The sequence below is a fragment of the Crocodylus siamensis genome, chromosome 6 (assembly GCF_052110815.1).
Source record: "Crocodylus siamensis isolate JL-2025a chromosome 6, ASM5211081v1, whole genome shotgun sequence".
Lineage (NCBI taxonomy): Eukaryota > Metazoa > Chordata > Crocodylia > Crocodylidae > Crocodylus > Crocodylus siamensis.
In genome coordinates, this window is record NC_143400.1 from 92,414,821 (window position 1) to 92,441,911 (window position 27,091).

At 61.4% G+C, this 27,091-nt stretch overlaps 1 protein-coding gene across 5 annotated transcripts; it reads right to left on the bottom strand.

Moving 5' to 3' along the window:
* Positions 1-12,516: 12,516 nt before the first annotated feature.
* Positions 12,517-27,046, bottom strand: LOC149863166 (major facilitator superfamily domain-containing protein 8-like). 5 transcript variants are annotated; one of them, XR_016443176.1, is made up of 13 exons: positions 26,866-27,046; positions 23,295-23,480; positions 22,935-22,997; positions 22,723-22,842; positions 20,080-20,159; positions 19,618-19,945; positions 18,908-18,981; positions 18,273-18,356; positions 18,026-18,155; positions 17,030-17,152; positions 16,245-16,375; positions 16,028-16,173; positions 12,517-13,266 (listed from the first exon to the last, which is right to left on the bottom strand). XR_016443176.1 is itself a non-coding variant. In XM_090053686.1 (13 exons), the coding sequence occupies exons 1-12, from the start codon at positions 27,038-27,040 to the stop codon at positions 16,087-16,089; spliced, it is 1,581 nt and encodes a 526-aa protein (XP_089909812.1). In that variant the 5' UTR covers positions 27,041-27,046; the 3' UTR covers positions 12,517-13,266; positions 16,042-16,086. The 5 variants fall into 5 exon arrangements, 3 of the variants coding, with proteins under 3 accessions (XP_089909812.1, XP_089909814.1, XP_089909811.1); XR_016443175.1 differs by having other exon boundaries at positions 12,517-13,270; XM_090053686.1 differs by having other exon boundaries at positions 16,042-16,173.
* Positions 27,047-27,091: the final 45 nt, after the last annotated feature.

A 27,091-nucleotide genomic window follows, 5' to 3' on the forward strand; every position in this document is an offset into this window, starting at 1 on the left:
CCTGACACAGCCCCTTGTCTCAGTCCCGTCCCCAAGTACGGGGTTTAAAACTCACTTCATTCGCTGCTGCTGTCACCACTGCCGTCCTCATCACTGTCTTCGGATCTGGTTGTCTCAACGTCCTCTTCGCTGTCACCGTCTGTTTCCCGCTGGGGGGGTCTTGAAAGATCCTGTGCCAAGCGTCCCTCTGCCAGGTGGATTTTGCTGTGACCTCCGCATCCTCTGCTACCGGTTTCTGGCAGCAGGACCGGAGGTCGCTCAAAGCCATTTTGACACAGCCTACCACCGCGAGGTCCGTGTGCCCGTACACGGGGAGGTCCCTGGACTTCCACGGGGCGCCCCTGATGCTAGACAGGAACTGGTCGAAGCGGGCTGACGGGCTCCCCTGGGGCTTAGTCAGGTGCGCTGTCTCTCTTGACAGCTGTCTGATCCCTATCACTGCTTCAGCAGAGCCGCTTTCCCTCCCACACCTGCTTGGCATATGAGCAGAGCCATTGGAGGTGGTCAATAGTGTCCGTGGCACCTTGGCAGATCGCCCTCGGGCAGCTCGGACTCCCCGGTTGCCCCTCTTTATATCTCCGAGCCTTCGCTGGGAGGACCCAGTAGGCTATCAGCCAGTTCGGGCCTGTGTGGTCTTTACACGGGTCCTTGTGGAAGATGCATTCCCACGCGGCTTGGCAAGCATCACCCGGAAGCAGGTCCACGGGCAACACGAGGTCTCTGCTTCTCACGCCTCCTGTATCTTCTTGTGGTTGGCCGTGGATGCGGGGCCTGCGCTCTGCAGACCACACGTGCCGCGCGTCTCGCTCAGGGTCTCACAGATCCACGTGAGCCAAGGTCTTCCGTAGGCCGGCGTGAACACCCCCACTGTCTCAGGCAGTGTCCTGCAAAATGTCTCATGAGACAGGCTGTTTTGGACTCCGCGCCCATTGCAGTTTACAGATCTGACTTGTGTACTTTGCCCACAGGAATAGGAGGATGTCTGGCACGCCTCTTGCCCTGGCCCACTTCATCTTATACAGGGTCTGGGCCAGGGGCGAGGACCGGACAGCTAGCTCCCATCTGGACTCCAGATCGGATATGCCCTGCACATCCTGGGTGCTGAGCACGCCCTGGAAATGCTGGCCCACGAGCCTTTTGGGGGGGCCTGGCCACCTGTCCTGGGCTGGCCCCTGGACCACCTACCCCCATACCTCTGCCCAGCTACCGCTGCCATGCCTTGAGACTGGCGCTGTCTTGCCCCACAAGCCCCCGGGTGTGGCTGTTTCTGCTGCTGTATGAATGAGACTGAATCCAGAGCCACGCTGGAGGCAGCAAGGAAAGGAGGCAGGTTTTAGGGTGTGCAGATGCCCTGTGTCTAGTACCCCAGCACGCTCCTTAGCAGATGCCTTCCCCCACCCACCCTGCAAAGAACCAGCGTCTCCATCCCCGCCCCTGGCCAAAGCCCTAGGAGCCACACTTGGGGCCAGAGCTCATTTTAATGATGCTCAGACCAAATCTTTGCCCTCCCGCTCCCCACCGCTGTTGTCAGCACAGGGAATCAGGGTGATGGGGAAGGGGCCGTGGGACACGGGAAGGGAGGCGCTGAGTGTGACGGCCACGCTGCACCCGCTCTGAGCCAGGGTGTCTCCAGTGGAGCCATCTAGTACGGCGCCCTTATGCCCCTGCCCTGCTGACGCTGCTGTTTGCTCCTTCCTGGCTACCTGATGGGGGCTGTTGAGAGCGAGCCGTCTGGCTGGTGTCCAGGGCAGCAAGGCCAAGCAAGAGTGGGAGAGTCCCATGGACAGTCATGCTCTCCTGCCGCTGCTGAGCTCTGCAGGTCTGAATTGAGCCCTGGGGCCAAGCCTGCCTCCAGCTTTGCAGCAGAAAGACTCCTCCTGCCCTTAACCAGGTGCCACATCCCCATCGGCAACTGGTAGGGGGTGCACATGCCCCCCACGATGGCCGACACTGATGCTGTCAGTAGGGCTGGTGCCCCCCCAACGGGGTCGGTGGCTTCTGTGGGTGCCCCCACCCGCAGAGTCAGGAGGCACCACTCACTCATGCACGTCCCTGTGTCTCTGACTCCCAGCCCAGACTCCAGCCCTGCCCAGGTCACTCAACAGCCATTTGCAGTCCCTCCACATGGCATGAAGCGTGCGTGGGCACAGTGCCTGGGGAACAGGCCAAAGGGGACAAGCTTCAAAACCACCACTGCCCACTACAGTATCCAGACTTGCCCCGCAGGGCGCAACAATTCCTGCCCCACGCGTCTTCTCCCTGTCGGACACTGCACCTTCTGCGCCACTACCCTGCTCCCAGGAGGAAGCCCATGTTGGGTTGGCGGGAGGCACCTGCGAGGAAGGCGAGAGGAGAGAGCAGAGCGGAGGAGTTGAGGGGAGCCTGTGCTCAGCATTTGCTGCATTTGCCTCCCCCCCCACCCAGCTGGCGGGGTACAGCCACGGTGGCCATGAGGCAGATGGCTGGGCAGGTCATGCCGGGATTACAGCCGCCGGCAGAGCTCGCTACCCAGCCCAGAAACCAGCTGGCAGGTCCTGCTCTCCCTGGCGGGTGCTGGCACCCATCTGTGCCAGGGATGATGAGGCAGGGGTCGAGGGCGGGAAGGGCACTGGGCACGGGAGGGACTTTTCACGAGGCCTTAGGGGGCAGGGGCTGGAGCAGGCTGAGTCTGTCCCTGTCCCCAAATGTCACTGGAAAAGGGAGCTGGAATCAGAGGGGAAAAGTGACCCCTTGTGCTCCGAGGGGCACCCTGCTGCCAGCCCCTGGCTGCCCACCCTGCCCCTACAACATCTCACCCGCACACCATGGGGAGAGCAGGGTGTGGGCAGGAGCAGGAGAGGACGATGCAGCAGGGAGGGAGAGACGGGGCAATGGCTGAGCTCCCACGCTGGCCTTGGCTGTGAGCAGAGGAGAGTGCCAGGGCCGTGGGAGGGGGCAAGGGGCGTGGGCCCGGGGTGGATTAGCCTGGCTCCTGGCAGCAGGGATGCCACGCGGGCAAAGGGAGTGAAACATCTCTGGCATGCCCCTGCTAGAGTCTCCCCTGGTGGCAGCCACGCTGGGAATGCGGGGGGGGCATCGCTCGGCCTGTTTGTCTTAGATAAAGCGGCTCATTCGCCTTCCCGGGAGCGGGAGATTAGCAGGATTGAGCGGTGTTTGAGCGCCGGGGTCAGCGGGGCAATGCTACCCGGACTGCGCTGCCTGCGGAGCTCAGGTGCTGCCTGGGGGGGCTGCTCCTCCGTGCCCGGGAGCCAGGCAAGGCATCGGGCAGGGGGCCTGGGGACCAGCCCCAGGCCACACTGGGGCCCAAGCAGGCCGCACACCCCACCCAACGTGGTGTGAAACCTCCCCGAGACCCCGGGTAGCTGGGCCCAGTCCCCAAACCGAGCCAAGGAGCAAGGAGCTCGGCTGGTGCTAAGAAGAACCGTGAGGAGTGCGTCGTCTGCCTTCCGCCTGCCCGGGGCCCTGCCCTGGGGTCGGATCCAGCTGATCCACCCTGATCTGCGGAGGGCACCGATTGCAGGCATCTCCATCTCACCAGCCGGAGCGGGCAGCAGGGGCAAACCCGGCTGCTGCAGGGAGAGGCGCGGGGGCCCGGCTGACACGCCCGATGTTGAGACAGGAGCCACAGCCCAGCAAAGACACAGCCACAGTTCAGCGCTGCGTGTGGGGGACCTGGCAGACAGCCGCATGCTCCCCCCCAGAAGCAGCTGCACTTCCCTGTTGGTATGAAAGGGGCTGGCCCGCAGGATCCAGCATCTCCGTCCCCCAGTTGCGCCCCACACGCTGTGCCTGCCCCCCGGATCCTGCCACACTCACTCCCCAGGGTGCAGACCCTCCCCGCGCCCCAGCTGCCCCGCACCTTGCCCCGCACAGCCTCAGACAGGCGCACGGCTTCGTTTCTCACTGTCCCTCCCAGCCGCGGCTGGCGGCGCAGGAAGACAGCGCTTCCTGTCGAGAGGAAGGGCTCCGCTCCCCCGGCTCCCGGGGGGGGGCAGAGGTTAAGGGCCTATTAGAGCCCATTTGTAATCTGCTTGTCAAAGCCCCTTAATCACGGGTCCAGGAGCCCCCGCACGCGGACGCGGGGCTCAGGCCGCAGGCCTCAGGAGTGGGGCTGACCCCCCACACCCACCCCGGCCTGCCTGCTGTGAATCAGGTATCTGGCCAGAAAGGTCTCCCATCCAGACCCTGAGTGCCAGGACTTGCTGCCCTAAGCCCAGCACACGTGGCCTGATGCTGGGGTCTCTGCCATGCTGTGCCCCTGGGGTTCAGAGCACTGCCAAACCCAAGCATCGGCCCCCCACAACCATGAGACCATCTCAGACGCCGCCAGCTCTCTCACACATACTGTGGGACATCTCCTTTTGCTTCCTGGCATCTGGGGGGCACATTTCTCAGCTCTTCTCTGCTCTAGGGGGGCCGGAAACATGAAGCACCTTCGAACAGAAGCTCAGCTATTCCCTGGATCGCGTGGCTCTGGGAACTGGAGCTTTATGAGATAACCAGGGAGCTCTCACCTGGGCTGCTCCAGCTCTCTGGGCCTGTGGAGGGAGGGGAGGGTGACCCCACCACATCAACACCAGCTCTGGGTCCTGGGCTGAGCATGGCATAGCACCAGCCCCCACAATGACCCTCTCTCAGCTCCCCGCCCATGGCCCTGCAATGAAGAGGGAGTCCTTGCCCATGCCCCTTAATGTTAACGAGAGGCAGGGGGAAGCACTGGCCAGGAGGGCGCCCAGCTGCAGGCAATGGAGCGGGCAGGTTTCCAGGTCACCGGTTGCCCAATTAAACCCTGACATGCAGCCGCAGTGCAGGGAGGAGCAGGAGGATTACTCCTAGCAGTGCCTCAGAGGAAAAGGCTGGGCTGGTGTTCCTGCTCCTCCAAGCCAAGGCCTGCCTGGGCACCTTTGCCTCCTGCCCTGACCCCAGTGCCAGCTGGAGTGGGGAGGCACACCAAGGGGAGCTGGGCTTAGCAGCAAATGCCCCCTACCAGGGTCTCAGTGCCAGATTCTGGGTTCCTTCCCCAAGCTCAGGCTGGCTCAAGAGGGGCCTTGCCATCCCTAGCCTGCCCCTACCCCTTCAGAGATGAGAAGCCCAAGGTGATGCTGGTGTCCCTGGACCCAGAGCAATCCTCACACCCCACACAGGGCTGGGCATCAGGAGGAGCTCGGGGGAGGGGGCAGGAATAGCAGGTGCTTTGGGGCAGCTCTGCACAGCCTTTTCCCTTCTGAGGGATGCTGATGGAGCTGGAGGCTGGCAGGGTCAGGCCACCTCCCGGGGAGGAGGAGGAGGGCAGGGCGAGGAGCCCAAGTGCCCTGCTCACTGCAGCTCTCTGCCAGGCAGAGCTGATGGGGCCTGGAGCACAAGCAGGATGTGAGACAGGAGGGAAAGCTTTGGGGTCTCTGAGCTCAGAGGGGGGCAGTTCCTCTTTTGCTGGTCACCCCCCAAGGCAGGGGACTGAGCTGACATGGGCAGGGTCTGCCCGGGGCAGCCGTGGCATTCCTGTGCCCAAGCTGGCATGCCCATGGGAAGGGCAGCAGTGGGGCTGCTAGGGGTCTGAGCCTGTGACCACTGAAACCCCTGCTCTGCCAGGGCCCCAGCACCCTGTCAGCTGCCCCCACCCTCCCAGGCACCCCCAGCCTGGGGGCCCTGTGACCTGATGCCAGCCCATTCCCGGGGCAAGACTGGCCCCTGCTGGGGGCTGGCAGAGCTGCAGGCTGCCCGGGGAGGCACGCTCAAGCTGGGGCTGCAGACTCATGCACATCCTGAGCTGCGCGTAGGGATGGGCGAGACCCCAGCCATTGCCCCAGGAGCCAGCCCCTCATAGGGGGGCTTTACTCAGCCCCTCTGAGACACTCCCACAGTCCCTGCACTGCAGCGCCTGGGTACCCTGGATGTGCATAGCGCCTGCGATCCCAGACGTGCCATGTCCAGAGCTGCTGGGTGGGGATCGGGGCCAGCCCTGGCAGTGGCTGTGCCCTGAGGGCAGTGGTGTTTCTGCAGGAAAGCACCATCTCAGAGCTGCGGCTGGCTGGTGGGAGCTGCCACCAGGTCTCAGGCAGCAGGGGCACCTCATAACGCCATACGAAGCCACAGGGCACTGCACTGGTGTGGACTGAGGGCCCACCACTGGCCAGCCACCCCACACCCCGCTGAAACCTTGAGACCCTGGTGCCTGCCCATGCCAGTGCGCTCTGGGGCCACACGTGCCCTATCCCAGTCTGGTGCCTGCCTGGCATGGACAGGGTCCTGGCTCTTCCCTGGAGGGCAACGCTGCTACCCAGACAAGCCCAGGGCACGCGCCCCGGGCAGAGGGCTGTGCACATCACGCTGCTCTCCTCTCTGGAGCATAAGCCCTCGCTGCCTGGCTCCCAGCCCAGGCCTTACACCTCCACCCTGGCTCCCTCTGCATGCCACAGTGCCCAGTAGCAGGAGGGGGTGGCCCACGCAGCCCCCAGCAGAGCCGCGTGTGGCATAGCTTATTCATGGCCCCTCTAAGTGGAAACCTGCGTAGCTTGTTTGGTGTCCGCTGAGGCAGACATTTCCCCCTTCTGCCGTCCCCCCACTCAGTGCCAGGCTCCCGGAGAGGAGCACAGGCCACCTGCCAAAGCTGGGGAAGGGGACAATGGAGGACCGGGGCGGGGGGGCTGACAGGGTTTGTCAGGGGCATGGGGGTGGTGGGAGAGAGGCTGAAGAAGCAATGCAAGGGAGGAAATGCATCAGCCTGGATCTCAATCCTACAGCCCTCCAGCCCTGAGCAAGGAGGGGCCTGACACCCCCTAACCCCACAGTCCAGCTCCAAGCCCCTGCCCCAGACAGCACCAGGAAGGTGGGGGGCAGCAGCAGACACTGAGGGAAGAAGCAAGTGTAACCTGGGCGGTACTCTAAGAGATACCCCCCTCCAATTGAAGGGATCAAAGCAGGTGCACAAGCGCTGAAGGAGGTGAAGGGACCCTCCTCCCCTATAGAGCAGAGTCAGACCACCAATGGGGACTTAACCATATACCTTTTAATACTGGGAACATAACAGGCATAAATCAGAGGGTATAGTGGACACGACAATGCCCCGAGGGGGCAGGATTCAACAAAGGTTAGACACTTACAATCACTGACAAAAAACAGGGTTAACAAAATATAAAACACAAACAGCAGAACAAACAATACGGGTTGGTGAAATATAAAAGGCACAAAATGCAAAATGTCAAAGAAACACAGGGCCTTGGTACCTGGAGGGGGGAAAACACAGTGGCCCCTTTGCACTGCAAGAAGATTTGCTTCTTGTTATCGCACTCACCCCGAGTCACCTCAGCTGGGACTTGAACCCAGAGCTCCCTGTGGTAGGCAGGAACGCTGCCACAGCCACCACTGGGGCACTGCTCCCACCTGCCAGGGGCCTTGACCTTCCCGGAGCCCCACGTCGCGCTGCCGGGAACCCCTCAGGTCGCTGCTCAGGTCCTTGCTGGAGCGGGGACCCCTCCTGCTGGCTGCAGCCTCTCCCGGGGATCCTGGAGCCCAGTGGGGGCCTCTCCTGCCGGCCGCGCGCCACGCTGCTGAGGGTCCCACTGCTGCCTGCAGGTCCTGCTCTTTCAGGCTCTTCCGGGGCACTGCTCCCGCCCCGCTGGCTCAGCTCTTGCCAGCTCTGTGAAGCTCCTTCCTTGCTCTCCCTCGCTGGTCTCTCCCGAGTCAGCCCACGCTGCACCTTTTATCCCCCTCCACGCGACCCAAGGGGCCATGGGGGGCGAGTCTCTGGGGCCCGACTGGTGCGGAAAGGGAATCCCAAGTCCTCCAATCATCTTTTGCCCTTTCAAAACCCCTGGGCTAGGTCACTGCCAGCTAGCCCGTCACACAAGTTTCAGCAGGTCCCAGGAGAGTCTGGGCTGTGGGTCCTGCCCCAGAGAAGAGGGGTCCCACATTGCATTGGCTTTCCCCCAGCACCAGCAGCAGCCCCAGAGCCGGCTGCTTCCCCCTCCATGCAAGCCCAGGGCATGGAGACGATGCTACCCCCTACAATGCCTGGGACCGACTGCCCCCTTCCCAGCCTCCACCCATCTCTGGAGCATCCTGCTTTGTCCAAACAGCCTCCAGGTGCCCTCTTCCCACTGTGCCCCCCCATCCTGTCTTGCCCTGCCCCTCCACGCATTCATTTCCCTTTGCCACAGCTGCCAGTGCCTGTCATGGGGCTGGTCCTAGACTGCCCCGACCAGCACCCCCAGGCTTTCTGGGGAACAAGGCCCCTGCTCCCCCTTCCCGGAGGGTCCAGCCCTGCCCGTTAACCCCTGCAGAAGGAGGAGGGAGCCTGTCCTGTAAAAGTGGAGGGAGGCACAGACAGCGGGGACCCAGCTGAGCTGCACGCGGGCCGGCCCGGGGTGACAGGGACAGTGATTGGGACAGACGGGGGCCGCCCGGGAGCGACAAGGAATCGGCTGCGTATCACTGGAGCAGAGGCCCGCGGCAGCTCATGACCTCTCAGCTCGCGTTCGCGAAGACAGACTTCCAGGGTGAACAAGGGGGCACAGAGCAACGGGAGGGGCTGTGCGCCTCTCTCTCCGCCCCCCGCGCGCAGAGCCGGGCACGTGCCTACACGCGGCGCCAGCTCCGGCTTGCACAAAGCACCCAGTGCTGCACTGCCCAGGGCGCGGGGTGCAGAGAGGGCGGGGGAGGAGGGCTCCAGCCGGGCTGGGTGGGGACAACCCCCACCTGTACCATGCAAACTGCTTCCAGCACTGTGCCTGGAGCAGCCAGTGCCCTGCAGGCAGCAGAAGGCAGGGAGACACGTGTGCACACGGGGCACGGGGGGCTGTCTGTCACGGATGAATGTGCATCAGCAGGGGGATGTACGTGCACATAGGGAGGGAAGGTGCATGTGCAGAGAGAGGGGCTACTTGCATGTGTGAGCTAGGGGCACAGGCACATATCTCCTGTAGGAATACAGGATGCCTGTGCACATGAGGCGGCTTTGTGTACACAGAGTACGACGCATAAATTTGCACTGGGGAGGTGGATATGTCCCAGCATAGAAACCGCCCCTGGTTAAGCCCCGCTACCATCCCAGGACCTGCCTCATGTCTTGCACAGAGCCTCTGGCTGGCACCAAGCATGGGGCTAACTGCAGAGGCTGGAGCAGAGATGGGGCGTGGGCAGGCCCAGAGCTCAGTGCAAGGTGCTTGATGGGCTGTGGGGAAGCAGGCCTGCTCCAGTGCTACCGCATCCCCATCTTCCTCAGGCAGCACAGCGCCCAGAGCCAGCCGATGCTGGGACAGCCAGGCCGGGTGCGAGGGAATGCAGCTGTGCCTCCACGAGCCAGGCACAGTAAAGCAAAGACCTGGTGCAGAAAATGCAATGGGGACTCATGGTAGAGCTGACATCTTTTTATCAGGCCAATTAGATGGATACCTGACCTGCTGTGGATGCACTTGTCTTTGCCCCCCCAGGAGAGCTGGAGCCACGACCAGCCATGCATGAGGCCACGGCCGTGGGCAGCCAGAGCCTCAAGGCAGGGAAGTGGCAGGCTGGGCTGAGGGAGCCAGGGCTGGTTTTAAAGCTGTAGGGTGTGATGGCTGGCTCCCTGCCCCACAACCTGCTTCCCCGTGCCCCAGAGCCAGGGCCCAGCATCCAGGGAGGCTCCCCAGACAAGGACCCCACTGCCCCGGTTGCAGGGTGGGCTGCGCCGGAGCATCCCGCACTGCCAGGGCTCGGGGAGGGCAGAGCACACGGCTGCGGCGGGTGCTGGGGGGCGGCAGGCGGGAGGAGGAGTCGGCTCCATCTCGGGAGGTCGAGCCTGGAGCCAACTGCCATTGCAGACGACGTCCAAATGAATTAAGCATGAGCGGATTGGGAGCCGGGCCTGCCTCGGCAGCTGTGCTGCAGGGTGACCCCGCCGTGAACTGCACGCCCCCACTGCCTGGCACCCACGTCCTCCCGCTGGGCCCGGCGCCCATGCCACCGTCCTTCCCCTGCCCCAGATGTCCCTCCAAAGCCAGCATCAGCTCCAGCTCCCCTTTGCCTGGCACCTGACCTCTGCCACCCATACACGGGACATCACGGGCTCGTCATCTCGACCTGCACGCCTGGGACATCCCAGCCTTTGCCTTGGACCGCATGCCCAAGGCATCTCCACCGTCGGGGGGCAGAGACGTTTTGTCGGCACCAGGCATCTGGCAAGAGAAATCAGCGGCTCTCCAACCTCAGCCACCTCGCTGCTCTGTGCCACGTCCAGACACTTCTCGCTGGCAGCTTTCCCAACACCCAACTGCAGGTCTCTGCCCTTGCGGGCAACACCACCGGCCCCCCAGCCTGGGACAGACACACCAGGGACCCCTCAGACCCCCGTCACCCGCACATGGAGCCTCCTAGCGAGGCAGCCCAGCCGGGCCACACGGCACGCCCTCCCTACACAGCATCGGGTCTCATGCCAGCTGGGGAAGACGGGTTAACGCCAGCTGGAGCGGAGGAAAAGGCACGGAGGAAGGAGACCGGTGGGGGTGGGGAAGCGTGTGCATGCGCGGGGGGTGCTGGCGAGGCTGAACTTTCAACCCCGCATTGCTCCTGACCAGATGCCAAGTAGCGGGGTGCCCCGCGGGGCTGCCGAGGGCCCGCCACCCGCGCCTCCCCGATACGCCGGCCTTCCGGTTCACTTGCAGGCCACCGGGTGAAGCGAGTCGGCGCGTTCTTCGCGCACCCCCCAGCCCCCGTCTGCCACCATGGTTATATTTAGCAACCGCACAGGGTTGGATGGGAAGGGTGAACGGCAGGGCAAGCTGGGGAGGGGCATCGAATGGGGAAAGGAGGGCAGCACCCTCCTTCCTCCCCCCCAGCTCCCCCCTATGTCCCCAGGGGCAGGCCCCCAGCCTGGCACAGCCCAGGACCCAAGCCTTCCCGGGCAGTGTTACAGTCCTTGGAAAAGACCCATAGAGCAGGATGGGCCCAGCGGGAGCCCATCCCCACGGCATCTGGGCCTGGGGTCTATCTGCATGCCAGCCCCAAGCTGCTACCACCTGGGCTCCCCCGGCCCCAGGGAAGTTAACTCAGGTCCCTTCCTCCCAGGAGCAGGACTGGCATCACCTCCACTCAGATGCCCCTATGCCAACCCCCAACCCCTGCGTCTCGCACAGGGCCCAGCCGAGACCTGCACGCTCGTGCCCCTTGTGCCCAGTAGCTGAGCTCTAGCCCAGGCTGCAGCAGGGAAGGGCCCAGTGCAGGGAAAACTTAACCGTGGTCCTGCCCCACAGCGACGGGAGCAGACTCAGGGCTCAGGCACCAGTCCGGGTCCCAGCCTCCATGAGCCCTGGGCTGCCCCCCCCTCCCCCCCGCACTGGCAGCCATCTGCAGTGCCGCAGTGCCCTCTGGCGGCACAGCATTGCCAGTGCTGCAGCCAAACTCCCTCAACCTGAGACCCTGCAAGCCAGTGCACCCCCATTTCACTCCTCCCCATAGCCAAAGAAAGCTGGCTGTGGGCTGGGAGCAGCTCGCCCCTGCAGCGGGGTGCTGGTAGGGAGCAGGGCAAGCGACCAGCGGGGAGTGGGCCCAGAGTCCCAGCGCACTGGGAGACACCTTAGGGCCTTCCAGTCTGCCACCCAGCTCAGAGGTTTACCCCAGCGGGGCAAGTCCGACTGATGGACACAGAGCAGAGATGGGGGGAGCCAGCAGGGAGGGGGCACACAGTGCACCATACAGCAACCCCTAATGCCCCCCTGCGCTGGTTCTTGGCAGGTACGGTACCCACTGGGTGATGCTAGCTGGGGAGAGGAAGGAGGGGTGCAGGCATCGCCCGTGGTGCAAAGCCAAGCCCGGGGTTTGGACGCTGGCACCCTGCTCCTTAGCTCTAAGAGCAACTCCCTCGGGCCACCAGTCCCATCTTGGGGGTGTGGAGCCCAGACTGGGCAACCCCGCAGGGACACACCATGCCAGGCAGCCTCTCTACCCCAGAGCTCCTGCACCCACATTTCCCACCCTGCCTCTCCCCAGAACAGGCGGAGCTCAGCCCCTGCCCCTGGGGTCCTGCGCTGAGTCTCACCCGCCTCCCAGCCCAACAGCACCCAGGGTCGGGCAGTCCTACCTGGCACTGGGTGGCTCAGCTGCTTGGTCAGCTCCAGCCAGTTGCAGGGGCAAGTCTGCGCTCTGCTCACCCTGCCACCAACCACAGCCCGAACCAGCACCCAGGGCCCCGGAGGAACTTGTGCGTGCCTCAGGGAGGTCTCTCCCGGGCCTGCCCCAGCTCACCCAGCGCTGCCAGCTGAAGGAGCTGCCAGCAGCCCAGTGCCCGGGGGCTTGCCCCTGCCCCGACTCAGCAGCACCAGGGGGTGCAGAACGATCTGTGCCCCCAGCTGGACCTGAAAGACCCAGCCTTGCTCCTTCCAGCAAGGCACTGCCCTCCTTCAGCCTGCAGCTGGCACAGGAATGGCTCATACCAGCCCTGCAGCCACTGCAAGGCTCCCCCCACCACCCCAAGCCAGCAGCATGAGATGCACAGGCTGCACTAGGCTTCCCTGAGACCCCCCCAAGCTCTCCCACCCACCTGCTTCTCCCTCTGGACCCCGCCTTGGCCCTGTCAGACAGAGCCGGTGCACCAGAGTTGGGGCACTGACCCGCACAGTGACCTGCCAGGATGAAGCCCCACTGCCACCTGGGTTTATTCTTATCTCTGCACACACGCATACACACGCACGTTACAGACACAGAGACGGGGAGAGTGGGGCCCAGCCCTCCCTCACCCACCCCCGCCGGCATGGAGTGAGGGGGGAGCAGCCCTCCACCTGGAGCCAGAGATGGGAACACTGGGACATGCCCAGGGTGAAAGAGAGGAAACACCAGTTTGCTAACCACGGATGCCACAGCCCTGGCATGAGCAGGCAGTTCCCAGCCGCCTACAGCCCCCAGGAGCAGCTCAGCCTGGGAGAGGCATCCAGCACCAAAGACAGAGACCTGCACCCACAGGGTCCACGCCTCAGCACCTGCAGCTGCCCACACAGAGGCCAGAAGCACCGCTTCTTTGTCCTCTCCACCAGGGAATCCTGCCCTCTGTCCAGAGGCAGCAGGCAGCTGTGGCCCCACTGGCAGGGGGAGAAGAGGACGAGTGCCACCCAGGAGGGATGGGGGCAGGGGGTGCCAGTCCAGACGAGCAGGAAGGGGGCTCCCCCATTTCGACAGCACTGATGCTCTTCAGAAGGATGTGAGCTCTGGTCCCACTCCCCCATCCCCTGCCCAGAAGGGGAGCAGCCCCAGGGTAACAGGATGGGGCCCATGGATCTTCAGTGCCAGCCGGAGCGAGACCTGCCTGAGAGAAGCGGGGGGGAGAGTTAGGGTGGACCTGCACAACCAGGAGCCACTAAGGTAGGGGGGCGGGGTGGCACAGAGCACCAGGCCTAGCGCGAGGCAGAAGCCTGGGGCTGGATCGGACCCCTGTTGTGTGGACTAGTGACTGGGAGCTGTGGGATGGGGAAGGAATGCAAGGGGGCATAGGTGAAGGGTCAGGGTGAAAATGCGGACTCCCAGACCCCAAGCCCATCTACCCCAGCGTCCACTGCCCCAGGGGAAGGTGTGTCTGGGGCCAGGGCGGGAATGATGTGGCTTGAACCCAGTCCCAAAGCCAGAGGCGTTGTCCCTCCGCCTGCTGGGACTAGGGACCCTCGTCACCCTCACGCATGCCCAGCCCCTCTTTGTGTCCTGCCAGACTTAGTGGCCCCACAGCCTCCTGGGGCAGCCAGGGCACATGCACGCAGCTGGCCGCCCCTGCCCTTCCTTGATGCCTCCTTGCTCCCCTGCTGCAGGAAGCAGCTTCCACCCAGCCACCTGGGCCTCGTCTGGACAGCTGCTAGTCACAGCCCCTCTATCCTGAGTTAAGAGCCCTGTCCTCTGCCCATGGGAGCAAGTCTGGGCCTCCATTCTTCCCACCCCCCACATTTACCCGCTGGGCCAAGCAGCTGGGCTTCACCCAGCTGTCCGCAGCGCGACCAACACCCCCAACCCTGAGCCTGTATCAGGCCACCAAAACCCTCCACAGCTTTTCCTTCCGGCCAGTCTCACCTCATGGTTCTCCATCCTCACCCTACCCATGCACTGAGCGGCACCAGGCCTCTGCCATTCCTCACAGCCTCCTCAGGTCCCTCTACCCTTCCCTCAACATTTCAGCAATGGCAGATTTTGCCACCATGGGGCAAACACCCTCAAAGCTGGAGCAAAACCAGGACTGCTGCTGTCGGCCGTTTGCCAGCAACTAAACAGACCCGTTTATTCTGCCTCTTAACCCTGTTGGCAAAGGGCGACACTGCGTTCCTCACTGCTCATCTTTCATTGATCCTGTGGGGGCCGTTAGAAAGCTGAAGCAATTGTGTCAAGCCATTCTCCTTCATCCGCTCATCCTCCAACACTTCCAAATACTAAGATAAGATGAGAGACTGACAGACAAACGGGCTGTTTAGATGCTGGTTTCCCTGGCTCGCCAGGCACAGCTGCAGGGCTTCCGGGGCTGTAACTCCTCCAGTCAGCCCAAAAGCCTTTTCTAAAGATAGGAATGGCATTCACTACCCTGCCACCCCTGCTCCTGCAGCTGTTCTTAGCCCAGCCACTGCAGATCAGTGCTCCTTCCAGAGCAGACGTGCTTTCTCCTCGCCTACCTGGTGTGGCCTGGCTGGGTAATGGGAAGGTGACCTGGAAGGAGGCTGTGACTCGGACATCAGGGCTGGGAGGTTTGTCATACAGAGCAAGAGAAGGGGATAGGCAATAGACATCTCAGGGAATTAGGGGCAGGATTGACACTACCTCCAAGACAAGGCGGAGGGCAGAGTTAAGGGTGTTAGGACAAGTACATCCACCTTCTGCTGTGAATGCTTCCGATTAAACACCCTCCACGGGTGCCAGTGGCATTGCTCCTTCAGCAATGCCCTAAGCTCCCTCCTATATTCTGGCTGCCAAGAGATCTTGATAAACCCGGTCAAGGTGTTTGTACCACCTTGGCTTGAAGTTGCAGCAAGGTGGGATTAGCTTGGATCCCAGGGAAAGCTGCTTCACTGTTACAGCAAGGAGGCAGTGGAACAGACACCAGGGAAGCTGCGGGCTCTCCATCGCTCGAGGTGTTCAAGGAGAGGTTGGACAGCCACTGGTGGGGACGATCTAGGTGTAGCTGTGCCCAAGCTCTACTAAGGATATTGCTCATGCGTCTGGGCTTTATTGGTTACCCCCTCCCCACCTTTCTACCAGATGTGTCAGGGGGGTTTAAGCCTCCCTCAGAGGAACTGGGTGTTAGCTGCACCCAAGGCTGGGGACTTTGACTGGGCTGTGCCAGTGCTCCTGCTGGAACTTAAACCCAGAGGTTCCTGGCTAAAGGGTCTTGACCCTCCACTCACAGTCAGACCGATGACACATTTGGTGTCGGGAAGCAATTTTACCCCCTAGTTGGATGGGCGCAGACTGGGGAGGTTTCTACCTTCCTCTCTAGTAGGAGGCATAGCTTCTACCTGGGATCTCTTCAGCATATATTTACAAGCTTCTACAGAAACAGGACATTGACTGCCGTGGTTCCCCTGCTTTACCTGTGGCAGGCTCAGGTGCGATGTCTTGTGTTGCGTCAAGGTTGCCGATAGTTTTATTATAGCGTTTAGATGATGTATTTGTATGGGATGGTTTGGGTAGGGATGACCCTGCCAGAGGCAGGGCATTGGACTAGATATGACCTCTGCAGGTCCCTTCCAGCCCCACTTCTCTCTGATACCACGCTGCAGAGCAGCGATAGCAGCCCACACTGGGAGCCTGAAGCTTGTCACTGCTGCGTGCTCTCCGCTGTCCTCACACAATTCTGTATTATGGAGAAGCAGGGCTGGAAGGGACCTCCAGAAGTCATCTAATCCAACTCCTGCTTGAGACAGACAAGTGATTTTATAGGGGTGATCCTAAACCCCCTCCTACTCAGGCGCTGCCAGGAGGAGACAGCTCCATTGCTCTGCCTGGCTGAAGCCTGGAACAGGGGCTGCTGCGCTCCTGCCAGCTCCCCCAGACACAATGGCATGCTTGACTCGGAGCCCCCACGCGCTCTCACCTTAGTGACCTCACCTCAGTCTGTGCTGTCCCCCTGGCAGCCCATGGAGGGGTCAGAGGTCATGAGCTTTGCTCCTCCTGGGACGTTTCTGACAGGTAGCCCCTGGGCGGCTCCACCAGGTAGGTGTACGAGAGCCCGACCATCACCTGTGGGAGCAGAAAAGCCATCAGCAAGCAGTTCGCAGGATCAGAGCCGGGGGCGGGGGGGAGATGCTCACCGTCAGCAGGCTGAGTAGGCCCATCATCACCCCCAGCATGATGAAGAGGTTGTCAGTCAGGCCTCCGGCCCACAGCGGGCCCAGGATGGTGGCCACTCCCCCTACCGAGCGCCGCAGCCCCTGACTGAACCCTGCAGCAGGCGAAAAGCACAAAGGGTTAGACCCTGCGTCTGGAAGGGGGGAGGCTGGAAACAGAAGCAGAGTAAAAAGCAACATGGGTTTAACCCAAGGGAGATTAGGCAATACTGCTGCATCAACACTGTGAGCCGCGGGGCTCGCCTGACCCAAAGGATGCTCGGATCCCATCACCTTGCACTCAGTAGGGTGCCATGTAGCGAGTGGTCTGTGAAGATGGGGATCAGCATGGGGTCTGTGAGTAGGACAAAGATTTGGCTACAAGGGCGTAACAGAGAGGCCTGTCCCTTTAAGAGGGAGCAGTGAGCCCTGTTGAGAGAGCCCAGCTGCAGTGCATTTGGATAACGAGGGAGCCTGCTGACAAAGGGAGATGAAGAACATCTCCCTGATGCTTCCCCAGCTGCCTGCTTTCTGGGGGCCGAAGCCAGGCCCCAGCGCAGAGCCCCAGGGCACAAACCAGGCATACTTGAAGGAAGACCCCGAGCGAAGGGAGTGGGAGGGCCAGAACAGCCTCACCTTGGCACCTGGGCACAAAGGGGGTGCAGACGCTTGAACTCTGGGGGAGGGGTCCACTGAGAAGAGGCAATGATGGTGGGGTTGTCGAGCAACTGTGCCGCGCAGCCTGGGGAAACCCACAGCCCACAGCTCACCCTGTGTCCTCTCGGCTGTCACCTTGGAGAAGAGCGAGACCTGGGAGACGGCCACAAAGGGGAGCCCCAGGACCTGCAAGAACACCCCAACCACCAGCTCTCCCAGCAGGACGCCAAAGCTCCCTGCAGGCACAGCAGACAAAAGAGTCAGTCAAGGGTGGAGAAGCCTCGGGAGCTGCAGCCACCCTTAGGGACCCTTGGGAGCTGGGCACTTCCCTTAGGGACCTCAAGTCAGGGCCTGCAGGTTGTGCAGTAGACAGCTAAGCTTCTGGCACATCCCCCCCATGCTACCTTGTACCAGCTACTGCCACCTTTAGCCATGGAGCAAAAGAACACATGAAGCCCACCCTCACATCCTCTCCCTTGGGAGCGCCTCTGCTGCGCATCGAGATGGGAGCGGGGGTACAGAGGTGGGTGCAGTGGCATTTTGAAGTTTCTAAAGCAGGTAAAGGTCCCCACTCCCTTCTCAGAGGCAAACCCATCTCTTCCTCTTCCTTCCACTCCCCAACCTGCTGCTGCCACTGTCCCAGGAGCCGTGGAAGCACCAGAGCCCTTCCTGCCTGTGGGGGGCTGCAGGCCGGTGGGGAGGGGACAGGTGCAGCGGTGATGGGCAGGGCTGTCCCTTCCCTGTGCCTGCTCCAAGGGAACCACATGGGGTGGGGGGGGGGGGGGGGAACTACTCTGAGCCCTCCCAAGCTGAGCCCAGACTTGACCCAGCTCCTGAGAAAGCAGCAGTAGTAGGCAGAGGAGTTTGCAGGGGAGGCAAGCATGCGCCTCCAAGAAAGGGAAGTGATGGGGGATTTTCACCTGCTTTAGGGATGTTGATGGGGCTGGAGGAGGCTGGGAGCATGGGATGCAGCCCCTTGCTGCCCTGCAATATGGAGCCCGCTGGGCCAGCCCACCAGACACCAGGCACTCCACAGCATCCTCTGCAGGGCTGGTGGGACCCTCCCCACCCCTGGCCGCAGGAAACAAACACAGGCCCCTGCAAGTTACCTTGGGGCCGAGCCAAAAACAGCAAGCACCAGACACAGGCCACATTGCAGATGATGAGCCCCAGGACCAGGATGACACGGTCGGGGAGGTGCGTGCTGAGACAGCGCACCAGGAAGAAGCCGCAGATCACCTGGGGCAGGGAGGGGAGTGGGGTTATCATGTGGGGACCCCCGCACGGAGCTAGGGCAGAAGGAAGGACCATGAGTCCCCCACAATGCCCCACCCTGGGGTTCAGCATCTGTCTCACCTCAATGCCACACAGGAAGTACATGATGCTGTTCTCCAGCTCCCCGAAGTTCAGGTAGCGCTGGGTGATGGGGGTCACCATGGTCTGGAGAGAGACAGATGCATGGGGGCTCCTCCACAGCAGGGCAAATGCCACGCTCCAGTGAAGGGTCTGAGGAGTCTGCCTGCAGCAGTGCCCGTGGCGCGGACAGGTAACAGGTACTGCCCTCCCCTGCAGGCTGCCAACCCTGCTCAGCCGTGCGGCCAAGCTTTGGGGCTCCCCTGCCCAGCACGGCATTTTCTGCTGCCTGGGCATGGCCACATCCTGCCCCACAAGGAGACCTTCACCAGGCAGGTCTCCAGGAGCCAGGGGCTCAGAGCCCGCCACCCCTCCCAGGTGAGAGAAGCATCCTCACCCCCCCACAGCTGGGTGCTGGAAGGAGTCCAGGGCACCAAGCAGAGGAAAGGGCTCCCCCACAATCACATCCAGAACCTCAGAGGGGCTAAAGAAGACGTCCCACCCTTCCTATACGTACCCCAGGGTGGCTCTGAGTGGGGCTGGGACCCCAAGGCACCCCCACCCCAGCTCTGGAGGACAAGAGCCCGTCTGAGTGGGTGCTGAAGGGTGGGAGCTGCCTGCAGCGCCCTGCTCCTCACCTCCAGGGCCGTCTGGTTGAAAAGCGTGATGAACTGGGCAGTGAGCAAAACCACCACCTCCTCCCGCAGGTATTCTGCAAAGACAGCAGGCAGGACATGGAGACACTTGGATGAGGCTGGTTCCCGTCACAGCTGCTTCAAGGACGACACCACTCCACAACCGTGAGCCCCTGCCACGCTGGGCTGACAGATCATGCTCCTGGCATCCCCCAGCTACCATCAGAGCTGCAGGCTCGATCCCAGCTCGGCCCACCACCCCACGTGGCCCAGTCCCCTCAGGCGAGCCCTGCTTCTGGTGGACTGAAGGGAGAGTCTCCCATTTCCTGGTGGGCTTCAGGCACCCAGTAGAAGCTGAGTCAGGCTCTCCCCTGCCCTTGGCCTGTCTTTGGGGCAGGGCCTGACTCTTACAATGTGAATGGGCAGCACCCAGCACAATAGGGCCCCGAGCTCAGGTGCAGGGGGGCGGTCCTCTGGGTACACCTCCTCTCCCCACGAAATCCATTGTTGGCTCAGCTCAGGTGGCCTCTGGGGGCACACCCCTGCCTGCCACACCCCACACTCACCATGTGTGTCCATGGAGACACTTAGCTGTGGGCACCATCCCCAGGACCACTGGCACATGCCCAGGCCAAGGAGCCGTACAGGGAGGGCCACTACTGTGCTCCCCCGCAGGCAGCTGCCAGGACCCCCTTGAGACCACGGGCACTCACCCTTCATGGTGCTTAAGTTCTGGAGCTGGCTCTTCCCCTTGTCCCGTGCCTCCTCCTCAGCCAGGTGTCCATTGGGCACGTAGCGGTACTCATCCCCTGCATGGGGGTCAGGACCGCCGGGGGTGGCTGCTCGCAGGTCAGAGCCAGTGCTGCCGTAGCGGCTGTTCTCGGCCCCCTCCTCCAGGCCAGCATCATGAGGCACCAAGGGCTCTTCCTCCTCCTCTTGTGGCACAAGGGCCGCCCGCTGCAGGTGGGCTGAGGGCGGCAGGTCATAGTACATGGCCATGACGACGAACTGGAGCAGGATCCACAGCAAGCACATGAAGAGCTGTGTGGACACAGGGACAGAAGGACGGATAGCAGAGCCTCTGTGGCCTCTTGCCAGGGTCCCCAGGGCCCCTCAGAGCTCTGCACATCCTCCCCATCCCCAGAAGCCCAGGACCAAGACCCCCAGATACTCACTCCAGGGGATGTGAATTTGTTGACCTCAAAGGGCCCCAGACGGAAGTTACAGAGCCGCAGGAAGAGGTTACAGGCAGGCCCTAGGTGCAGATAGGTAGCAGGTCAGAGGCACTGGGAGGAAACCAGAGGGCAAGGAGTGCTGGGCCCCCCTGCTACCGTGCACCCCAGGGCAGGAGGGCCAAGGCCAGTCATCAAGGGTGTTTCTACCCTGACGGGCACCCCTCCCCTTCCCTCACTGCCTTGCACTGATAAGCGCTCAGTGCTCTGGCAGGAAACCCTCTGCAAGGGACCCAGCAAGAGAATCCTCTCCCCAGGAGAGGCACAGCCACCATGCACCCAGCACTGCCCCTATCCCCACCCAAGAAATGCCAGGGTCCCAGGCCCACCCTTCACTCCTGCAGCATGTGGTCAGGGACAGCATTCAGGAGGTGCCTGCCACAAACCCTGAGAGCTGGTAAAGCAGAGCCTCGGCCCCCCAAACACATGTATACAAACACCTCCCTAGCTCTGAGGTAAGGCTAAGGACGTCCAGACCAACCCTGTCAGAGATTTGTCCAAGCCGGCACGGGCAAGGCTCCCCTGCTCCCTCCCTTGGCAGCCTGCTCCAGTACCTTGCTGTTCCCAGCCCCAAATCTGCTAAGCCGATTACCCCCCACTCTGCCTCGGGGGGATGTGAGGAACAGTGCATCCCCCTCCTGCCTAGGGCAGCCCTCATGCCCCGGGAGCCTTGAGGTCCCTCCATCCTCTCATCCCTAGACCCCAACTTGCTTAGCCTCCTAGATGGGCTTTCCTAAACATCTCAGCCTTCCTGACCTCAGTTCCAGACCATCCCCAGCACCTCCACCTCTCAAAGCACAGTGCCCAGGACTGCACACAGGACACCAGCCAAGGCCTCACCGACACCAAGAGGAGCTAACACCTCTGACACACGATGCCCCTGTTAGCCCAGCCAACCCCAGAGGCTTTGCAGAGTCAGGTTCCTTCCTGAGCCCTGGCCGAGAGAAGGACCTGCCAAGTAAGCAGGGGTCGAGAGGGCCACAGCAACCAGCTGCACAGGGCCCCTGAGGCACTCAAGCTGTTTGCTGCAGCTTGTATTGCCCAGGGCGCTGCTTCTCCGAGCCACTCTGCAGGATGCAGCTGTGCTCCAGCTGGTTGGAGAAGCAACTGCTGGCTGTGAAAGCTTGCACAAAAATGCAAGACAGTGGCTGGGGCAAGACTGGGTTGTGGTGACAAGCCTGCCACTAGAAAAATCAAGTCTCTGCGATGGCTGCAACCTATTAAGGCACAGAGACAGTGGAGCTTGTGGCACCCAACACCAGACCCATGCCATAAAATAAGAGTGATGGTTCCTCTAAAAGGAAAATTGTTAGCAAAGACTTGACACACACAACACGTGCATCTCCAAGCTCAGAGAGCAAGGAAGAGGCTGAGCCAGCGTAACTAGAGAAGGCAAGGAAGCTACATATATATTTCAACTGAACTAGCAACTAAAGAAAACAAAAGACTAAATATGCATTTCAAGCAAAACCTGTAAAAGGTGCACTGAATACAGGAAAGATGTCCTGTACGTGACATCTTCATATTTCTCAAAACAGACATCCAATGTCTAAAGCATTACAAATGTCTCAATCATTCAATGTCTGTCTGAAGTTTTGTAGATAAGCCATCACCGGTACAAGCTACTGCAAATTTGCCCCACTGATAAACAAATATCCCAAAACCCCTAGAGGTAACCAATGCCTCTAGGCATCCTGTTTAGCTACTCAAGACCCATCACATTTAACTGACCCATAACTTCAATAGCTGCGAGAAACACAAGTCTTCACACCTGCACAAATCCAAAAACACGAGCCAGGCAGTTTAACAATTGTAACACAATGGTCACCCTTTTCCTCCCTGTTTTGCTCAGACTTTAACTGACCAACCATCAAGGAAAAATGCTTTGAGGCTATATAATTAAAACAGTATAAAAAGCGAGACAGAACTGCCAGCAAGGTGTGCAACCCAGAAAAGATCAAGAAGCCATCCTGCACCCAGCCCAGGAGTAAAGGACCCACGCTTTGTAAAGGCTGCAAGACTAGCTTCCCTGCCTGCACAGGGAAGAAAACACTGCTGCAGCTAAATACTTATTAGGACTTTCTGTAATAGCTCATTTTATATTGGGCAAGAGTCTTTTTTGGTCGTTCAGCTTTGTAGCTTGTTGGTAGTTATTAAAGCAAGCCTTTCTGCTATTAATCAACTGAGTGTTGTGTCAATTCTTAGGTAGGTTTAAAAACCAACTTTTAAGTGCAACAGCAACCTTTGAGACAAAAGCCCTCTACGACCCGACACAAAGCTGCCAGCCGCCGTGGTACGAATGATCCGGGTTCTCCTGTGCCTCTCAGGATAAGACCAGCCTTTTCCTCCACAGCCCCATGCCACGGCCTCTTGCTTAGTGCCCCCACGGGTCCTGTGCTGCAGTCCTGCTGCCTCACCAGCTCTCCCCAGTCTCATATTCACCCTTGGATTTCTCCTCCCAGGCAGCCCCCTGCACTTCTCTATCAAACTCCATCTTGCCGAGCTCCAACAGCTCCTCCAGTTCTGTGCAGCTCGTGCTCCCTCTTCCAGACCCTCCACCTGGTCCAGCAAAAGGGAGGCTCTTACCAATCAGCAGTCCGACCTGCCGACATGCCATGACCACTGCAAACACCGTAGCACGCTCTTGCGAGGTGGTGGAGCGAGTGAGGTACCCAAAGATGGAGGCACCCGCTCCTGTCCCGACACCTGCGACAGAGATGTGCAGGGCCAGGGGTGAGAGAGATGGTGCAGGCACCTAAAGCCCCTAGGATACAGGCCGGGATGCCTCCAGCTCTTACCTGCCACAAGCCGGCTGCCCAGAAGGAGCCATTTGGAGATGCCCATGAAGTACATGAAATTCCCTGAATCGGGGACACAAGAGCAACAGGTAACACTGAGAGGAAGGTGCAATGAGACAGCCCACGGGGCCGAGGCAGCCGGAGACCAGCAACATGGGGTGCGTGTCACAGGGCGCACATGTGACTGCAGGCTGTGGTCAACCCCACAGGCCTGTGTGAGGGTCCCACACTGCGCTACGGGCCTTCCCATGGGCCGCATAGTTTCAGCTGCTGCATATAAAATGGGGCGCTGCTGTCTTCCCTCGGCGGGGCTGGAATCTGAAGTACGAGGTCCCGCCCAGTCTGCTCTCACGGCCTCACCTGCAATCTCGAACGTGTTGGCAAAGAGGATGATTGCTTTGGTGCGCTGGGTGCGGTCCGACCAGAGCCCGAAGAGGGGCCCTGACAGCAGGCCAGTGAGGCTGAAGGCAGAGATCCCCAGGCCCAGGAAGTACGGCTCCGCATGGAGAGTCTGCAGGTAGGCCCAGATGGTTGGCAGGATCACCGCTGGCAGGCAAGGAAGACAGACAGACAGTCAGAGACAGCCCCAGGCTGAGTCCCACCAGGACACCCCACACCAATACTGAGCCTGATCCTGGATCCAGCCAACGAAGGACTCATCTCAGCGCAGTGCCAGGCCACCCAGCTCCTGACCACCCCCCCAAACTGGCATGGGCTGACCAGTGACAAGGACAGCAAAGGCCGTCTGGGTCCCTGAGACCCACCAGCTGGGGGTCCCACCCTGCCCACCTCAGCTGATCCAGCCATTGGGGCAGCTGGATGGCTTCTCCCGATACCTGGCACAGCAAGGTGAAGCATCAGCCAAGCAGACGGACCCTCCGTAGCCACAGCGAGCTCTCCTAATCCGTCCCTCTCCCCCGGGAGACAGCGCTGGCTTCCCAGAGACACGGGGACCCCCGCAATGCCCCTTCTTCCCCCATCAGGCTCCACCTGGCTGGTCCGTCACATCCTGGCATATCCTGAGGCATTTGGTCAGCAGTGGGAGTAGGAAAGGACAGCGCGTTTTGCACAGGCATGCCATTAGAGCAGCCACGGCCGCGTCGCTTTCCCACACAGGGAGCACAGCTAGAAAGCTCCACGAAGCTCTGTACAGCTAGCAGCAGATCCCCCCAGCCTGCCTCGGACTGCCCCCTGCGCTGCGCCTTCCCATTCCTGAAAGCACAGGTTATCTCGACCGGCCAACTCCAGATGTCCCAGGCAGGCAGCCAAGAGGTGTTGCTGCCCCGCGGCTCGGTGACTGCTCTCTGATCACCCTCAAGGGAGCTCTGGAGTTTCAGGTCCAGGACCAAGAAAGCAGAAAGGCCCCTAAGTCACCCCAGGCAGCAAGAGCATGGCCAGGGCAGGTCTCTGGTGCCAGGCAGGGAGGCCCCACGGCCAGTTTCTCCAGCCAGGCTCAGCTCGCCCCTGCCTGCTCTCCCCCAAGGGACAGAGGTGCTGCAACACTGTCGCCCACCCCCACCTGCTCACCCTTGCCCCGCTCCCCTCTGCAATGACGGAGCCAGCTGCTCAAAGAGAAATCTGTCTGGCTCAAAGTCTTTTTGCTGCCCTTGGAGGCCTCCACTGTAGGAGTTGGCAGTGCACTCAGCTCCCCACTCCCTGCTCATTTTGGGAAGGCTCAGCACCCTCCCACCCACGCACCAGGGCTGGCTCTGTGGCCCTATCCAACATAAACCAAGGACCGACTAACCCCTGGGCCTCAGTTTTCCACATTCCCAGACAACAGGAGAGCAGGGACTGTAAGGTGGTAGCTTTAGGGGGGGCAGATCATGCTTGGATTATGGAGGAAGAAAGGGCAAGGTTGGGACGTGGAGGATGTTGGAGATGACCCCATGCCTCGGTGAAAAGGGAAGCTGCTGTAAATTGTGTAGGGAGTAAGCAGGCGGTTGGGATCTCAGCCCAGACCCTACTGTTCCTAGGCTGGAGGTGACATCCAGGAGGATACAGAAGGGAGACAGACCAAGCAGTGGGGTTCATGGAGACGAGGGAGAGGAAACCCCAAGAGGGCAAGGAAGGTAGAGTGAAGACCTAGGAGGGTCACCGGAGACGAGTGGCAGGAATGGGCTGAGCAGGGAGGTGAGGTTGGACAGGGCCCAGCTGGGCGCTGGGCCAGCAGGAGTGGAGCTGACTCATGCTGGAGGAGCTCAGGGGTGATAGGAGAAGCTGGGACATTTATGAACACCCTGCAGTGTTCCCAGCTGTGGGACACGAGCCACAGGTTTGGCCCTGTATTTTTCCTGTCTGCACCTGGCCTGTGTAACCCCCAGGCACCTGGGGCCCTTTTTTGCGTGAATATGTCAGTGTGGGTGCTGGCGTGATAGCACAAGTCAGACCATCCATGTCAGGGCAGGGACGAAAAGCCACAGATGAGGGGACTGGAAAGAAGAAGGCTACTACAGGAAGGGACCCATACTTCCCTCGCTGAGCCCAGGGAGCGCCAGCTCTGTGCTCGGGGGATAGCCCTGCCTTGGCACTGCACAGCCATCAGTGACTGGAAGGCGACTGGGAGGCGGGCAGAGCCGGGAGAGGAGTCGCAGGTGCCCCATTTCCCCAAACCCGGTCTCGTTAGAGTGGGCCATCGGCTCTTGGAGGCAGGGGCTCATCTTAGTTGTGAGGCCATGCCCCAGACAGCAGCTGTGGGAAGGCAGCCCAACTCCTCTGGGAGGGAAGGGGCGAGGGCAACACCGCTGGGAAGCACAGAGGCACAAAGGGAAGGAGAAGGAAGGGTGAGAAACACCCGGGACCGCGGAGCACTCCCACAGCTGCAGAGACCGAAGGAAGTGCAAGCTCAGACAAGGCAGGAGGCAGGCAAGAGGCTGCCAAGGTTGGGCCGGCACACTGACTGACATGCCTCAATCAAACACCACCTCCTCATTAGACGCTCCCTGGCTCCGCTCCCCAGGGAGCCAGTGACTCCCGTCGCCGGACCGGTCAGCTCAGCTTGAAGCACCCAGCTGCCAAGGAAAGCTGCTTTGCCAGGAGCAATGCGGTGGGGTAAGGCCCTGTAACAACAGGGCTCGAGACCTTCTAGCCTGGCTGCCATCGCAAGCCAAATGGCCAATGCCAACTGCGCCCGATTCTGCGGGGGGAATCGGTTGATGTCGTGCAGCCGCACAAGTGACAGCACTTGCAGTGTTCTCCCAGGTGGCGAGACAGGCAAGGGCAGAGGAATGACACTCGGCTCCCGGCATCCGCCCTCAGCCCTTGCTGCACTAAAATCGCTGCACCCTTGGCTGCTCCCAGAGGACACGAGAGAAGGACAACTTGGCAATCCACCACGTCTCCTGGCACTCAGACCCCGATCCCCGCTGGCTTTGAAGCCTTCTCCCAGAAGGAGGTAGGACTGCAGCGGTCGGGAGCTCCCAGACAGTCAACACTCCTGCCCTGCTCCCCGCTGGGCTACCCCTTCCCCCGGCACTCGGAGTTCCTTGGTGCAAAGAGCAGGAACGGCCTCCTCCGGGACCTACCCGAGCTGCAGGCTCAGCTTGCACCTTGTAAAATATTAACCGAGGAAACGGCGAAGTCAGCTCCACTCCTCCGAGGACAGGCCTGTGGGCTGGGCACAGAACGCCGCAGACCCAGCGACTGTCATGTCGCAAGGGCGAAAACACAGGGGGAGGAAGAAGAATTATTTCAGGATCCAGCCCCGTGCATGACACGACAGGTCGGACCGCAGGGCCGAGAAGGCCCCTTTTGGCCTTAAAAACATCCCTCGCTCCAGTCTGTAGACACCGGGGGGAGCAGAGAGCCAGCTCGCACCCACCGCCGGGGCTGGGGACCGTCCCGCGGGCCGGGTGCCGGCCGCCCTCAGTGTGCCCGCCTGCGAAACGGGTCCAAGGGAAGCGGGAGCCGCGGGGCGGGGCCAGGCACTCACCGTACTCGATGCCCCCAGACAGGAAGAGCAGCGCGATGGCGACGCTGGTCAGCTTCTTCCTCCGCGGGTCGGCCATGCACCCCCGGCTCAGCGCCCCATCCCGGGGCCGGCCGCCCAGAGCAGGGAGCCCGAAGTCCGGCCCCGGCACGCGCATGCGCCCATAGGCAGCCAGCATGGAACGCCCTCCCGGAGCGACGCTTCCGCCCCGAGCCCGCGCTTCCGCCCC